General features: G+C 39.9%; 1 protein-coding gene across 1 annotated transcript; it reads left to right on the plus strand.

Moving 5' to 3' along the window:
- The first annotated feature begins 175 nt into the window (after positions 1-175).
- sh3glb1a (SH3-domain GRB2-like endophilin B1a) lies at positions 176-12,128 on the plus strand. Its single transcript, XM_079260264.1, has 9 exons — positions 176-392; positions 740-881; positions 2,226-2,354; positions 4,070-4,203; positions 4,816-4,908; positions 8,284-8,373; positions 8,454-8,554; positions 8,756-8,990; positions 10,974-12,128. The coding sequence occupies exons 1-9, from the start codon at positions 330-332 to the stop codon at positions 11,079-11,081; spliced, it is 1,095 nt and encodes a 364-aa protein (XP_079116390.1). The 5' UTR covers positions 176-329; the 3' UTR covers positions 11,082-12,128.
- Positions 12,129-16,501: the final 4,373 nt, after the last annotated feature.

The following is a 16,501-nucleotide window of genomic DNA, read 5'->3' on the forward strand; positions in this document are numbered from 1 at the left end:
AAAAATGTTAATATTCATATTATTAGCATATGTGGTATATATCACGTTATATATCACGTTGTGTTCAAATAACAGTGGTTTGTGTCGTCTTTTATATTCCGCTTTCCCGTGAATGCATTATAACGCGCATGCGCGAAATTCGCAAACAACTGCCAGAACAGTGTGGTGACGGAAACTGTCTTGTTGTATCTGATCTTTGTAAGGATCAACAGCTGGGTGGAACGCTGAAAAAAAGTTGCTTCAATGGCAATTTCTGTAGAGATGACAATTTGGCTGTGAGATAACCCTGTTGTTATTTATATTAGTAGTTAAATTTTCACTACTGTGTCATGGATTTTAACGTAAAGCGGTTAGCAGCAGACGCCGGTACTTTCTTGAGCCGCGCTGTCCAAGTAAGTTCAGTTGGGGGAAGTTGTTGCTAACCAACTTTAGCCGCTAGCTTAGCATTAGCTCACCTGCTAAAGCGTTAGCGTAACATTACTGGAGTGTCACGTTATCGTTCGAGGCTAATTATAATCTAAGCATCACTGTATTAATTGTAGCGACATTTCACAGTTGTTTTAAACTGCTACTTATTTGTTTTTGTAAGCACGGGTGCTATGACTGTGACTCTTCCTCATAAGCATCACTGCAGGCCTCAAAACCTATTTATATTATCCACTGACTGTAACGCTGCAGATGTTGTTTTATGATTTTATAAATCCAGGTGTCCCCGTTAAAAACATGTTTTTAATTTCAGTTTACAGAAGAGAAGCTTGGCCAGGCTGAGAAAACAGAGTTGGATGCCCATTTGGAGAACCTGTTGGTCAGAGCTGAAAACACCAAGCAATGGACAGAAAGGATCATGAAGCAAACAGAGGTCTTACTACAGCCCAACCCAAGTGAGCTTTTTACACTGTAGTGGACTTGATCTTACTGACATTATCTAATCGATCTACAGAAGCATAGAGCTGTCATCCTCAAAAAAAAAAAAAAAAAAAGTTTTGGCTTTATCATGTTAAAATGTCATAGTTTTAGTGTAAAAACTTGGAACTATCACGTTATAACGTGATAAATTTATTGTAAAAACGTGAATATCACGTTATAACGTGATAAGTGTATTGTAATAATGTATAACCACTTGAACGCTGGAGGGATTATATCTCTCGGCTGGCCTGGGAACACCTTGGGATCCCCCTGCAGAGTTGGTAAATGTGGCTGGGGAAAGGGAAGTCTGGGCTTCCCTGATTAGGCTGCTGCCCCTGCGACCCAACCCTGGTTAAGTGGTGGAAGAGGGATGGATGGATGGCTCTTGAATCCAGATAAGATGAAGTAGTTTGTATTAATAGCGATTCTCGTGCCACTCAAGTTTCAATCAGAAATGATGCCACGTCAAGAGGACTGGACTCATTCTTCCTTCTGTACACACCCATGCCTTTTAAAACTGTCCTTAAAGTACGCATACTTATTACAATGTCACCCAACGTGTTCAAAAGCAGCAAAATTTCACAATGTCTCAACCCAAGTATGGAGAAAAACTCTATCAAGTCCTGTAAATGAGCCGTTTGTGATCTCCTATCCACCCCGCACACAATTTCCTCGTCTAAAGTCGAAAATGACCAAGTTCACGTTTTCAGATACGTGATATGTTTAATGTTTTTACAATAAACTTATTATGTTACAACGTGATAAGGATGGCAGCTCTACGCTTCCATATCAATCAGATATTTGGAAACCTTTTTTTTTTCTGTTTGTTTTCCTGTCACCACTAATCATTTTTCTCCCAGTAAGGGTCTTGTACATATGACCAAACATCTGAGATGGTGTTTGACAGGCATGAGGAGGTGGGCTGTCTGTGAAGTGTGTGAGCTCAGCTGTGCATCGTCCTCACTTCACACCATGATGCCACACCGCTACAGCCCATCCAGAGCATAAACACAACAAACACACACAGACAGATAGACCATCTGGTGGTCTCTGCCTTGTATAATCCTAAATATGCTGAGCGGGATCTGCTTTTTTTTAGTGTTAACATAAAATACAGCAACATAACCTGGTTGCTATTGTTGCTGTTATATCATGTGATGTTATCATATGAAACAAGTCTAACTGAAGCCAAAAGAGAAATGTTCCACTTTTCCCAAAAGCTTGTGTGTTTCAGTCAGTGCTGAGATCCCTGCCTGCATTTGGCTCCCTCCCACTTGTCTTATGATTTTGTAATTGAGTTTTCCTGTTACCATCTTCAGATGTCCGACTAGAAGAATTTGTCTATGAGAAACTGGAGAAAAAAGCCCCCACACGAATGAACAACCATGAGTTGCTGGGCCAGTCCATGATCGACTCGGGGAGTGAATTCGGTCCAGGAACGGCTTACGGTGAGCGCCGCACATGAATACCTGACACGCTGATGACACCTGCTGACACTGGGAGGAATCTGGGGGATTTAAAAATGGTCCTGCTAGTTTATGCATCAGATAATAATAATAATAAAAATAGCTTCAGTTGGAGTTTTTTCTTAGAGAAAACAAATAAGATGGTTGCTTTGGATGCCAGCGGTCTGACTTAGCTGTAAAACTGAGTGAGGTCTGACTTGTTCTTTTACACTCATCTGTTATGATTTAATCAGCAGACAAGTCTCCCCCATTGTTCGTCTTGATGAGCTTTTGGTTTCCCCGCCTCCAATGCTCATGTTCAGAACTACTAAATCATCACACATATTTTTTTTTTTCTTTTATTGCTTATTCATATTTGCCACCACGATCCCCAGAGTATCTGACAGTACAGGAAAAATAGCAGTACAATCCTTGACCTAACCCAGTCACCAACAAAACCCCGTCCTCCTAAAGTTTATCATATAAATATTTAAAAAGGTTGAAATCGTCCTAAAAATAATTGAATGTGTGGTAGTTTTGAGCAGTAAAAATATTAGTTTATCATGATTTTATTGCAGTTGTTCGTGTGCGTAGATATTAGCGACCACAAAGCTTGTCAGATTGTACAAAATGCATCCACAGAGGATAAAAGACAGAAAACAACATTAGAATGACAAATTCTGACGAAAAATGAGAGCTCTTGCAAAAGTTATTGACAGTAGCTGTAAAAAAGCTGAAATGATCAACAAATACAGTAAAAGTAGTTGAGTAAATGAACACAAGACGGGTTAACTAAGCTGTAAGTGCCTGTTTTTACTTAATTTGGCTTGTTTACAGAGAGGCGTTTGACAACAGAAAGGCGTCTCTGGGTATACAAACACCTCACAGAGATGTCCCGTCTTAAGTGTTAAGTCAGTGTGGGATGAATATACCAGAAGTCTTAGTTTTATTGCAGTTTTTCAGTCCAACTTAACTCCAGCCAGGGTCCCAGTTTCTGTTAGGTTAAATACCAAACATGCATGTTGTGGAGTACGCTCACCTGAACGCAGTCCAAACAAACTCCACACAAGAACAAGTAAGTTCAAACCAGGAACCGTCTTTCCATGAGGCGCCAGTGTTGTTGTGTTGGAGTAGCTTTTTCTCCAACTCGCACAGAGCAAAAACAAATCCAAACAAGCAATAACACGCACGTTGTGTAATATCATCTTTTGCACTGAATATGGTTCTGTGGTGGTTTAGTTGTGGTGTTTAAGACCGCGATCAGTTGTGAAACTGAGACATCCCGAATGTCTGATCATCTGGGATTAGAGCGAATCCAACCAGAAACTGTCCACAGCTGGTTGGAGGTTCCACGGTCCAGTTTCAGCTGCATTTCCTAAAATATTCTAAAATCAAACCTGAACATGAAAGTTATTCGGTTTTATTCAAGAATTTAAAAAAAGCATCAACGTCAACTTTGTTTAGGAGGAACATGTTCCAAACCTTTTCCTTTTCCCATGTCAAGATGGAAATATGGATTTACAGTAATGTCTTCATTTTCCTCTGATCCTCTGGTCCTCACTGCAGTTACCATAGCAACCAAGCATGTCATACACGATCAGCATGATCAGTGTCTCTCATGTGACTCCAGATGTCGGGGTGTGTGTGTGGTCAGAAAGGGGCGTCCACATTACGCAGACATGAAGCTAAACGTTCGCTTCTGCTGCTGACCGTTTCAGGAAACGCGCTGACGAAATGCGGCGAGACGCAGAAGCAGATCGGCGGAGCGGAACGGGAGTTCATCCAGAGCGCCGCCATCAACTTCCTCACACCTTTCCGGAACTTTCTGGAGGGGGACTTTAAGACCATCCTGGTGAGTTGGCTGTAGACCTGATCTGTGACGTCGGCATCCGCTGGGTGTCGGTGGGTTCAGCCGCGGCGGCTCTCACCGTGCGACTCCGCACACTGAGCTTCTTTTAAAGCATTTAATTCATGTCACATGTGGGCAAATGGAGGGAGGGTTCGCTGAGAGACAGCATGAAGGGAAATTATGGATATTCATCCAAACTTTGTACAGACATGATTCCTCTCCTTTTATTCCGATCTTTTAACCACCATGAACAATGAAAAGCCTGATGAAGAATGGCCGCTAAACTAACCGTCCATCATGTCAAGATTCAACTCAACTTTATTTATAAAGCCCTTTAAAAACAACCAGAGTTGAAACTAAGTGATGTACACAATCGGCCAAAATAAAAACAGAATAAAACAGTTCAAATGCAAATAAATAACACAATTAAAACAACAGGTCACACAAAATTAAAACAATAAAACTGAATAAACAGTTAGTAAAAGCAGTAACAAAAATAAACTATAGCACGCTGACCAGAAGCTGTCTTACGTCGGGTCCAAGGCCAAGCAATAAAAATGGGTTAAAAGGAAAATCAGAACATTTCTCTGAGGATTTTCTGTTGTTTGTGTCCAGAAAGAGCGAAAACTTCTGCAGGTCAAACGCCTGGATCTGGACGCGGCGAAAACCCGCCTAAAGAAAGCCAGGATGGCTGATGCTCGAGCTGCCGTGAGTACACACACACACACACACACACACACACACTCACCGTCCAGTTTCTGTGGTTGGTGTTTGGTTTGATGAGTTTGACTCCCTGAGAGCGAGTTGTGTCTGAAATCATGACGGACACGTCATGGTTGTACAGTTCATCTCTTGTGAGCTGCATGGAGTCACATGAGCCGCTGCGGGAAGTTTACACTTCCCTTTTTTTCTACAGCCGCTTTCTCGCCACGACGTTCACCTTTTCCTTCAGTTCACCTCCTGGTTTGTCTTCTGATTTAGCCTGAATGTCTTTATTTGTCGTGTTATCAGTGAAGAAGTTTTAGAAATGATGGAACTCGTTCAGCTCAGTTCTTCTTGACTCATTACCGGCTTTAAGCTGTGTCCACATTCATAAGCAGCATTTTCTTTTATTCTAACTGGAACATAAATAGTCATTAAAGTCTGACTTTGTTTGTAGCAACACGCTTTTCCATGATGATCATTTGATGTTGGTAATTTTGATCTGGTTTCTGTGAGAACTTTGCTGATGGGTGCAGAGAGGGCTGCAGGTTTGAAGCTAGAAGGCTTATGTTACTATGGAAAGGTTTTTGAAATTTAGTTGTGATGAGATGAAAACAAACAGAATCAAAGGCTCCATTTACACAACAGAAAGTAAATCACAAATGTTTTGTTGGGTTTTGATCCTTTGTTTACATGGTAGCAGAGTTTTAGTTGGATGAATCTGCAAAGGATTGAGAATGAAGGCAAATCGTGTTCGTTTAAACATGAACTGGAAACTTCTGGAAACAGTCTGTTACATCATGCAGTCGCTCATTTAGAGCCTGTTTACATCCGCAAGCAGCCTGACAACAACAATGGCAGACCTCCCTGTTCGGCTTGTCTTGCTAAATCTTTGACACTTATTCGGTCTCTGAAAGCAAAACCTGCTTCTTGTGCAAAGTTTATGCCGTCCAGTCTCCATTACCCCTAGAACTGTGCAAAACCTAAAGATTGCAATAAAAAACAGGGATACATTTAGAAAAAACTTCAAAATATTGCTGAAAAAGTTTTGACATTTTCAGACGTTTAGATATGTAAGTATATCGCAAAAGATTAATGGAAACCCCTTTTTTTTTCACCTGTATGTGTTTTTCATACAAACAGTAACCTGACAATCACATCTTGGTTCCATCTATATGAGCTTTACAAAACTAAACAATAACATGGGCATAAAGGACATGAATAAAAATTATAATACAAAAAAAAAAAAATCAGGATATTACAAGTAGTCATCAGCTTTTTTTTTTTTTTTTTTTTTTTTGCATTAAGGTGTCCCCAGACATGATGTAGGGGGTCATGTGACCAGTTCATTTCCAGTAAAGATGCCACGATTTGGAACAAGTGACAGCAAATTTCAGAGTTTTTCAATAAATTATAAAAGTAAAATGAAGGAGGAAAGCTTCGAAAAGCCGCTGCAAATTCTCCACAGCATGTAGATAAGATAAAGATAAACTTTATTTATATAGCGCTTTTCATAGACACAAGGTCACAAAGTGCTTCACAACATAAAAAACCTGCAACGTGTGGAAAAAAACAAAAACAAAAGACCGTATAAATAGAAGTAGAAAACCCCAACAAACGCTACGAGGCTACCTTGCTTAAAGCGCAACGCTGTTCAGCAGAAAGACGTGCAAATCGCAGTTGTTTGTCAAAACGTACAAATATCGCTTTATTTTGTGAAAAGCTGAAATGGAAACACAGAGTCACACACCACACTGACAAAGGTGTCGTGCAAACATGAAGTGTGTCTAGCAAAGTTTGACACACCCGACATCCACATCTTTTCAAGTCGCGTTTGCATTTTCCGTTTGCACAGAGATGCTTTATGTTCCGCTGCCGTTGAGATGAACTTTTTGGCTTTTGGCATGAAAATGCTGTAAACATGTTTTGACTCATTAGGAATTAAAAGCCACCAAATAAAGATGTTTTTAGAGGCTGCAAATACAGGAAGGTCTGTATGTGTGTATGAGGTTGACATGTGGAAAAGCAGCAGCTCATTAACCGCCTGCAACACGGTGTAGTTTTACTCTTTCTGCCGTTGATTAATTTATTGTAAATCTCTACGAGGCGTGAACGTGTATATATTGATAACAGGAACGACTCCTGCTGCCGTCTGCTCGCTCTGCTTTCCTCGTTGTTGTTGAACCTTCACACAAACGGAGTCAGGATGTGTTGCGTTGGCTCTAACTACTGTGTCACTGTTTTTAACACAAAGCTGCAGATGTGAGCAGAGGAAGTGACGGAGGTGAGTGGAATGTTGCGGCCATCTTTTATTCAAACACGCACGCACGCACACACACACACCAAACCCCATGTTGGTACTGTCAACAGCTGTTTTTCTCTTTCCTAATCCTCTCCTCAACACACATCGTCCTGCCTCATGGAAAATCCGAATGAATCTGAATCCTTGTAGACAAACCGAGCGAAAGCTTCCCAGTATGCACGGCTCTCCCAGCTTCACGTGCAGACTGGAGAGCGTAGACAGCGAGGCCATTGTCCACGTGTTTATTGGACTTTTCCCCAAATCCCTACAAGCCATTATTCCTCCAGTTCTGATATGAGGAGACATTTCCTGCTGTGATGTTACATTGCTTCTTGTTTATAATCCCGTATTTCCAACCCAAATTCCAAATACAGTCGTGCTCATATTTATTCATACCCTTTCAATAAAGAAGGAAAAAAACAGCTGCCTGTAAAATAAGATGAAATAGACTGAAGTAATGATAAATAAAAATTTTATGAAAATCATGACATTATTTTCTAATTCTGGTTCAATAGAAATTTTTTTTTTTTTTAAAAAGTAAACAAATAAGATAATTTATTACATATCACATCAGTCATAAACTAATATTTAGTTGAACAATCCTTTAATGTTTCCGTTCCAGTCAGGTGTTTTCTGTTCCTCTCAGTCAGACTTCTGCACCTGCTGACAGCTATTTTGTCCCACTGTTCAACAGAAAAGTCTCTAATTTGTCCAGGACCAATTTGTTTGTTTGTGTTTTTTTCTTTCTTCAACTCAATTAAATGGGGGAAAAAAAGAGTCTTATATTACTAAATGATATTTTTGCTAATTTTTCGTTATTGTTCCTTTTTTAAGTCTCCAGTTATTTGAGTGACTGTTGTAAATTCAGCCTTTTCTTTCATGAAAGGGGATGAATACATATGAGCACTACTGTATCTTCCTGATTTTTGACCCATGACACCAGTAAATTACACTCACACCATCTTGTTATCATCCTCCTGTGATTCTTGTTTTGGTGAGCGTTCATACGAGCGCCGGAACTCATCCACGGGACGTTTCCTCCACGTTGAGAGCTGAATGTGACTATGTCTGGTTTCCAGGCAGAGCAGGAGCTGAGGATGACTCAGAGCGAGTTTGACCGACAGGCGGAGATCACCCGTCTGCTGCTGGAGGGCGTCAGCAGCACCCACGTATGTTACGCCGCCGGTTTCATGGTTACGTTTCCATTTGTTTCCACCCAGCTGAATCCTTTTGTCTCGTGCTTTTCCAGGCGCACCACCTCCGCTGTTTGAATGATTTTGTGGAGGCACAGACTACCTACTACGCACAGTGTTACCAGTACATGGTGGACCTCCAGAAGCAGCTCGGCAGGTGAAGCTCTGCTGTTTTCCTGTGTTCCAGCAGGGTGTTTACTGGAGTTAAAACACATTTCTTGTTTCCTTGTGCTGACTAACTCAAATTTGGTCAGATGTCGGCTTACTTTACTAATCTAAGTTAGTGATAACACCAAAGAAAAAGCAGAATATCGTCCCATTTCAGCTTCCTGCGCTCACTTCCTCTCTCTTCCACCAGTTTCCCCTCCTCATTTTCCAACAACAACCAGTCCTCAGTGTCAGGTGGGGCCAGCATCTCTGTGCCCACCATCCCAGTGTCTGCTTCCTTGCCCAGCGTGTCGGCGGGCCACAGCAGCGCCGCAGCATCAGGCGGATTCAGCGAGCTGCGTAGCTCCAACGGCAGCCGTAAAGCCCGAGTCCTTTACGACTACGATGCCGCGAGCAGCAGCGAACTGTCCCTCCTGGCTGACGAGGTAGGCATCCGGTCGGCACCGGTCCATGTTTCATCATGCATGTTTGCTCCCCTTTATTGCCTTCTGGGTTTTTATTTATCTTGTTACTTGTGATAAAAGCCAGATTGAAAGAGGGAAAAAAGTCATGATCATCTCTAGCGTCACATAAACCAATTCATAAACCAATGCTTCCTGCATTCATAAGATGTTCCACTGCGTGAGTCTTTGCTACAGCTGTTCCAGTTCAGATTACACAGCTGGTTAAACAGCTGTGGGAGCTGTAAGACAGAAGCTCTGTTTGACTGGGACTTCTAATTTAATTTTTATAAAATATCTAAGAAAATAAGCTATGAAGAGGTTTCTGAGAACTTAACAACAAGCTGTTGGAGGCCTATTTCATTGGAACAAGTGTGTTGCAGCAGGGAAACTTCCTAAACTTGCAGGACGCCGACTCAAGAGGAGCAGAGTTGATGATCTCTGGTCTGTTACTTCTGTGAATTATGTTTTGGTGAATCCTCTGTTTAAAAAGATAAATTGGTCAGTGATGCAACGGGAGATGAATCTGTTAAACTGCACACACTTGCTGAAGTTAAACAAAAGGCGGTTTTGTGGTTATTAATGGTTTAAGTCTGAGTGCACAATAAAAAACTGTTGTGGCCTGTAGTGTTGAACTTCTTCAGCAGAACTAATTTAACTTATTGATATTGTTTAGTTTCTGGCTATATACAGTAGTGCTCATATGTATTCATCCCCTTTCATTAAAGAAAAGGCTGAATTTACAACAGTCACTCAAATAACTGGAGACTTAAAAAAGGAACAATAAGTAAAAATTTGCAAAAATATCATTTAGTAATATAAGACACTGTTTTGTTCATTTAATTGAGTTGAAGAAAGAAAAAAAACACAAACAAACAAATTGGTCCTGGACAAATTAGAGACTTTTCTGTTGAACAGTGGGACAAAATACCTGTCAACAGGTGCAGAAGTCTGACTGAGAGGAACAGAAAACACCTGACTGGAGTGGAAACATTAAAGGATTGTTCAACTAAATATTAGTTTATGAGTGATGTAATATGTAATAAATTATCTTATTTGTTTGTTTTTTAAAAAAATATTTCTATTAAACCAGAATTAGAAAATAATGTAATGATTTTCATACCATTTTTATTTATTATTACTTTAGTCAATTTCAGCTTATTTTACAGGCAGCTGTTTTTTTCCTTCTTTAATAGAAGGGTATGAATAAATATGAGCACAACTGTATGCTAGCAATGCTACATTATATTGTGCTAAACCGTTTTCTGACCAACATGTCACGTTATGTACCTGGAGTCGATTTCAAGGTACCAGAAGCATCTAACTATTCATGAGTCATAGCAGTTGCTAACGCTAACCCGTTCCTCCATAGAAAATGCATAATTATCTGATTAGCTTATGCAGCTTTAAAGTGTTTACAAGCAACAAGAGTTCAATAAGACGCTCTTTTTTAAGACTGGTTTTCTGTATTCTAACAGGACTGGCATCGTCCTAACCACAGCAACAAAGAAATTAAGTAAAACTCAACGACTAAACTTACCAAAACTTTAGATGTTACTGTTCTTTAGCATATGTAAGTAACACATGCTATGATAATGAGGTCATCAGTGTTCATCCTTCTGTTTTAGCATTACAGACTGATGCCTCTGCCATTTTTTGAGTGATTTTCATTCCCAGTTCAGTGTGTGAAGTGTTGCATGGTCATGTGACTGCATGGCTTCGTCTGATTGGTCAGTCTGGCAAAATAATGTAATTAAACTATGAAAAGAATAAGTAACAAGGTGAGTGTAGCGGAGTAAGAGTTACTTCTCTTCTTCACGAATTTATGGTGTAATAAAACTACTCAAAGAAGTACTTTTTTATTCCCCAGTCATTCCTACCCACCTCTGTGATCCAGAACGTTAATTAAATGCTGAAAAACCAAAGTAGTAACTTGTTTTATCCATTTTCTGCTTCGCATCCTCCCAGGTGATCACAGTCAGCAGCGTCCCCGGCATGGATTCAGACTGGCTGATGGGGGAGCGAGGCAACCAGAAAGGCAAAGTCCCCATCACCTACCTGGAGCTGCTGAACTGAGACCAACAATCACAGCTCCTCCAGGCGTCTGCACCAGCTGTGATCTCATATTTATACCATGTTTTAGGGGCAGGCCTCACCTTCTCTTCCAGTCACTTGTTTTAGAAAAGGAGTAAGGAGGAGTCTGCAGTCTTGCAGCCGAATCGAGCTGGAGTGAATAAAAATCAAGCGAGGGAAAAGCAGAATGAAGTCATTCTCTCTGTTTATTTCTAAAACTTGCTTCCACACATTTTCATTTGACGCCTCACAACCTGAAAGCACCCGAACATCTCCCAGAAACTTTAAAAAGATTGTTTTTGTTTACATGACATATCTCAGATGGTGATCTAAATGTTTCTGATGCCGTTTTTTTTTCTTTTCTCATCGGCAATGCGAGTTTCTGTAAGTCGCAGTCCAGACGACACATTTTGTTCAATTCGGAGGACGGGGGGCGAGCACTTGTGTTTGGAGTTGAGAGATGCTGATTATTTTTTAGTCTTATTTTATAAATGATAATCTCATGGAGCGGTTATCCTGAATATAAATTGTATTTTAACAGTATAATTTGTGTTGCGTCTCAGCATTATTCGCATGAAGTTGAACTGGACGACTTGCATGTTGTAGTTTGGAGCTACGCCAGCAGTATTGAGACTCTCAGGTCAGCCCGAAGCCAGATGTTTCTACTCCATGCCCGATTGGAGATCCGCATGTTCCACCATTTCAGCTGAATGCTTACTAACCACAAATCAGCTGCTGTCTGCAAATAAATTAATTTTAAAAAAGTGTATTATTCAGAATTGTACACAATATTTATTTCTATGGTTTTGATCCGCTTGCTGTTTACAACAAAAAGCCTGAAAAGTAAAAGCATTTATGTTAATGAGATGAAATTACTAACATTTCTCAGTATCCTGAAACTGCATTTCAACATGTTTTTTTTGTTTTGCGCTAACTTTTTTTGTTGCATTTTGGGAGAATTAAGTATGTTATTACACATTTGCCTTTTGTTTTGTGTGTAACTGGTGATGGCATATAACTGTAAAATAAAATAAATAAATCTACAATGTAAAGCTCTGAAGGTTTTTCCAGATTTCATGCATGTAGAATAAGTTTGGACATTGATGCAATAAACTGCTGATGCTGACTGATGGGACCACTAGAGGGCAGGAAACACCTGTGTGACGAGTTGTATTCAGGAAAAATTGGAGGAAAATACATTGTGCCTTTGACCTTTCTTTATAATTTCACAACACACACTCATATTTTATATATATATATATATATATATATATATATATATATATATATGTGTGTGTGTGTGTGTATATTACACACACCTCCGCCCAGGGTCCTCTTTTCTTTTTCCTGATATTTCCATGATTGGGGATGGATACATCGATCACTACGGCTTTCCTCTGCTGCTTATCCATGATAATTATGTGCGGTTGGTTGGCCACCACCATTTTATCTGTCTGGATCTGGAAGTCCCAGAGGATCTTAGCCCTCTCATTCTCCACCACCTTAGGGAGAGTTTCCCACTGGAACTTAGGGGTCTCCAGTCCATATTCTGCACAAATGTTCCTGTACGCTATGCTGGCTACTTGGTCATACTGGAGGATGTTGCAGGCAGCAGAACGTTCTCCACGGCGTCTCCAGACTCTGTCACGTCTGTCACATGTGCTCAGTGTGAACCTGCTTTCATCTGTGAGAAGCACAGGGCGCCAGTGGAGAATTTGTTATTCTTGATGTTATCTGGCAAATGCCGAACGTCCTGCACAGTGTTGGGCTGTAGGCACAACCCCCACCTGTGACGTCGGGCCCTCCTACCACCCTCATGGAGTCTGTTTCTGACTGAGCAGACACATGCACATTTGTGGCCTGCTGGAGCTCATTTTGCAGGGCTCTGGCAGTGCTCCTCCTGTTCCTCCTGGCACAAAGAAGGAGGTAGTAGTCCTGCTACTGGGTTGTTGCCTCCTCCACGTCTCCTGATGTGCTGGCCTGGCTCTTGGTAGCGCCTCCATGCTCTGGACATTACGCAGACAGACACAGCAAACCTTCTTGCCACAGCTGGCATTGATGTTTCATCCTGGATGAGCTGCACTACCTGAGCCACTTGTGTGGGTTGTAGACTCCGTCTCATGCTAACACTAGAGTGAACGCACCGCCAGCATTCAGAAGTGACCAAAACATCAGCCAGAAAGCATCGGAACTGACTGGGTGTGGGTGTGTCTAGCCGGTTGCCTATAATTTCCACCTGTTGGCTGTCAATCAGTGTTGCTTCCTAAGTGGACAGTTCCATTTCACAGAAGTGTGGTTGACTTGGAGTTACATTGTGTTGTTTAAGTGTTCCCTTTACATTTTGGAGCAGTGTACACACACACACACATATATATATATATATATATATATATATATATATTTCATTGTGTACCTACATGAATGATTCTTGTGGCGAAATCTGTTGCATTTTGAAAAGTGTATGTTTTGTTTGCTGATCAGTAAGTCATAGCAATTAACAGGAGCAGGAAAGATTTGGACGTGTTAAACTCTAACATGCACATGTGACTGAAATTATGCCCACTATTCACCAAGACTCGAATAATCCACGGACACTTAGTCTGCTAAGTTTGTTTCATACTGAACAGATTTTGATTAAGTCAGTCTGATTCTGACGTTCATATATATATATATATATATATATATATATATATATATATATATATATATATATATATATATATATATATATATATAAAAGATATCCTTCATGCTTGTGTTATTATGGACTCTCCTAAATTGCCTCCTGACTTCCACAGTTTCCGTTGGAGCGTCATGCTGTACCACTAGCAACTGCAGACAAAAAATCCCCAAACAATAACTCACATGTGACTCACTGTGATATTGCTTCAATATGACAGCTGTCTTCAGCAGCCAGTTTTAGCCAGAAAACTTACATGAAGGTCATCCTGGCTATAGCAGTGCAAAGGGTGTTATCTGTGCCTGTCACCGGAAGGGTTAAGAGGAAGTGAGTTTTGCAAGCTGCCTGTTGACAAAGAAGCTGTCTTTAAATCTTAATATTTTCATTGTGCAGCACATTGGCCATTGGGGAAACGTATCCAACAACTTTCAGTATTTGATATGAAAAAAGGTCAAACACCCTTGGGTGAAAGTTGAACAACCTTTGATTGTTTTTGGTTCAAGTCTGACCATGAACAGCAGGCATAACTTATTACTTGCAGAGTGCTGTGTTCATAAACTTATTTTCTTTCCTCTAAGTTTTTGTCTTTGCCTCTCTAGAGGCAGCCTTCCTAAGTATAAAAATGCAGCTTGATGCAGTTGACGCTGATGATCTGATGAGTGATAGCATGCCTGAGAAAAACACTTCCTCTTTCATTAGTCCTCCTTTTCTCACAGCTGTTAAAAAGTGCTAAAACACTTTGTATATCATTTCAGCAGTGCATCTCCAGGCCTTTTAAGTCAGTTATTTTCGTCACCTTTCTTGCACATGGTCGCCTTCATATCACATGGTTTTATGCACCTTCACCTTGTCCCAGGACATTGGAATTCTGCTCAAAGACAAACTAGTGGGTGAAAACTAGTTGACAGATCTAGGTTCTTATCAGAGAAGTATGGGTAAAACCTGCTTATCTGATGTTGCAAAATTGTGAAAAATGAGAAAAAGAACCAGGCCTGGGAGCACAGATAACCAATGAAGGTGATAAAATAGTATTCAACATGTTGATTAACAAGTCACTTTGAATGGCATATGTCCTTAAAATGTGGTAGAGAATTCATAGAGAATTCATACTGTATATCATATGCTTGATATACAGTGGTTTGTGATAGAAAAGTTAGCTTGTTACACAGTATCTTGCTACACAAAAGCTTTTTGCACAGTATTTTGCCCCACAAAGGTCAGCTTGTTATACAGTAACTGGTTACACATAGGTTACCTTGTTAACCAAGTGCTAACCACACAAAAGTTTGCTCATTATACACTAGATTGCTACAGTAACTTATTACACAAAGGTTAGCTTGTTACACAAAATTTAGCATTTTCACTGATATTTTTCCCCACAAAGTTTAGCTTCTTACACAGTAATTGGTTACTCATAGGTTAGCTTGTTATACAGTAACTTCTTACACACAGGTTAGCCTTTTTAACTAGTTGTTTACCACCACAAAGGTTTGCTCATTATATAGTAGCTTGTTATAAACTAGCTTATTACATCAAAGTGAACTTTTTACACACTATTTTGCCCCACCAAGGTTAGCTTTTTACAGTAGCTTGCTACACAAAGGTTAGCTTGTTAACAGTAGTTTCCAACACAAAAATTAGCTAGCTCAGCTTTGTTTGCTTCTCACTTAATCTGCATGTCCACAATTTTCCTGGTAGAATATAGTATAAATATATTTTGGTCATTATGTGACATAATGGACATTGCAGTCCAATGGCTAGTAAAATAAATTGCTTGATGAAGCATTAAGATTTAGTAAGTAATATTGAGGACACTTACTGACAAATTTTTAAAAAAATAAACAAATACAGTTGTTTTATTTATTTACTTTTCAATTAAAATTTCAGTTTAATTTATTTGTTTAGTTGTTTTCTAAAATTATTTTGAAAACACATCCTTCAAGGTGTTTTGGCCAGACCCTCACCAACTGGTCGAACAACACTGAGCAGGACTCAGGCTATAGGGTTAGGGTTAATGCTACCCCAATGTAGCCGAATCTTCCTGGTTCTACAGCAGAGAGGGAGATGGACATTTTCAGAAGGCAGAACTGCAGAAATGACTGACTTTCAAGAAACACTTGTGCGTTATCTTTGGCATGTCATTCTCTATGATTTAATTAGCTAAATCTACTAATCTAGTCATTGATGACCGGATGCAGTAACTGAGAGTGTGTTTCTGCTCAGAAAACCCAATAGAACTGGCTTATGATTCTTGTGAAGTTGGTATGATGTTCAGAGTACTTGTCTGGATTTCTAAATGTTCACTAAAATTGCAACTAACCTATGGAAAACCTTCCTAAATCCTCATTTATAAGGAAAAATATAGAGGAAAAACAAGCTCTCATTGTCAAGTACCAGTGTTTTACGGTAAAAAGTGAAGTTGATTGTCATATATGCTGACCTGCCCAGCATATATGAAGGTTTTTATGGCGGTTCTTATCTGTGTTCTTTTGTTTTTTTTACTTCTTATAAGATGCTGTGTTACCATGAATAAATATATAGGCTACACTGCTTGTCAAGGTTGCATTCTACATTATTTATTAAACCACAAAACACTACCTCTCTTTTGAAAATGTTAAATACAAGTTGAATCTCTTTAGTCCCTCTTGAAACTGTCTGTATTGATAGATGAGATGTGGAAAGTCTTCAAGTCCACTTGAGAGGAGCTCATTTTCAGCCAGACCTCTTTAAGTATGTGCTGAAT

Source organism: Telmatherina bonti, assembly GCF_933228915.1.
Source record: "Telmatherina bonti genome assembly, chromosome: 20".
Taxonomy (NCBI): Eukaryota; Metazoa; Chordata; class Actinopteri; order Atheriniformes; family Telmatherinidae; genus Telmatherina; species Telmatherina bonti.

Excerpts from the sequence above, each read along its gene's own strand:
- sh3glb1a (XM_079260264.1), top strand. The coding sequence starts at position 330 with ATGGATTTTAACGTAAAGCGGTTAGCAGCAGACGCCGGTACTTTCTTG. Across the intron at positions 882-2,225 it reads CTTACTACAGCCCAACCCAA|ATGTCCGACTAGAAGAATTT; the intron begins GTGAGCTTTTTA and ends TACCATCTTCAG. Across the intron at positions 8,555-8,755 it reads CTCCAGAAGCAGCTCGGCAG|TTTCCCCTCCTCATTTTCCA; the intron begins GTGAAGCTCTGC and ends CTCTTCCACCAG.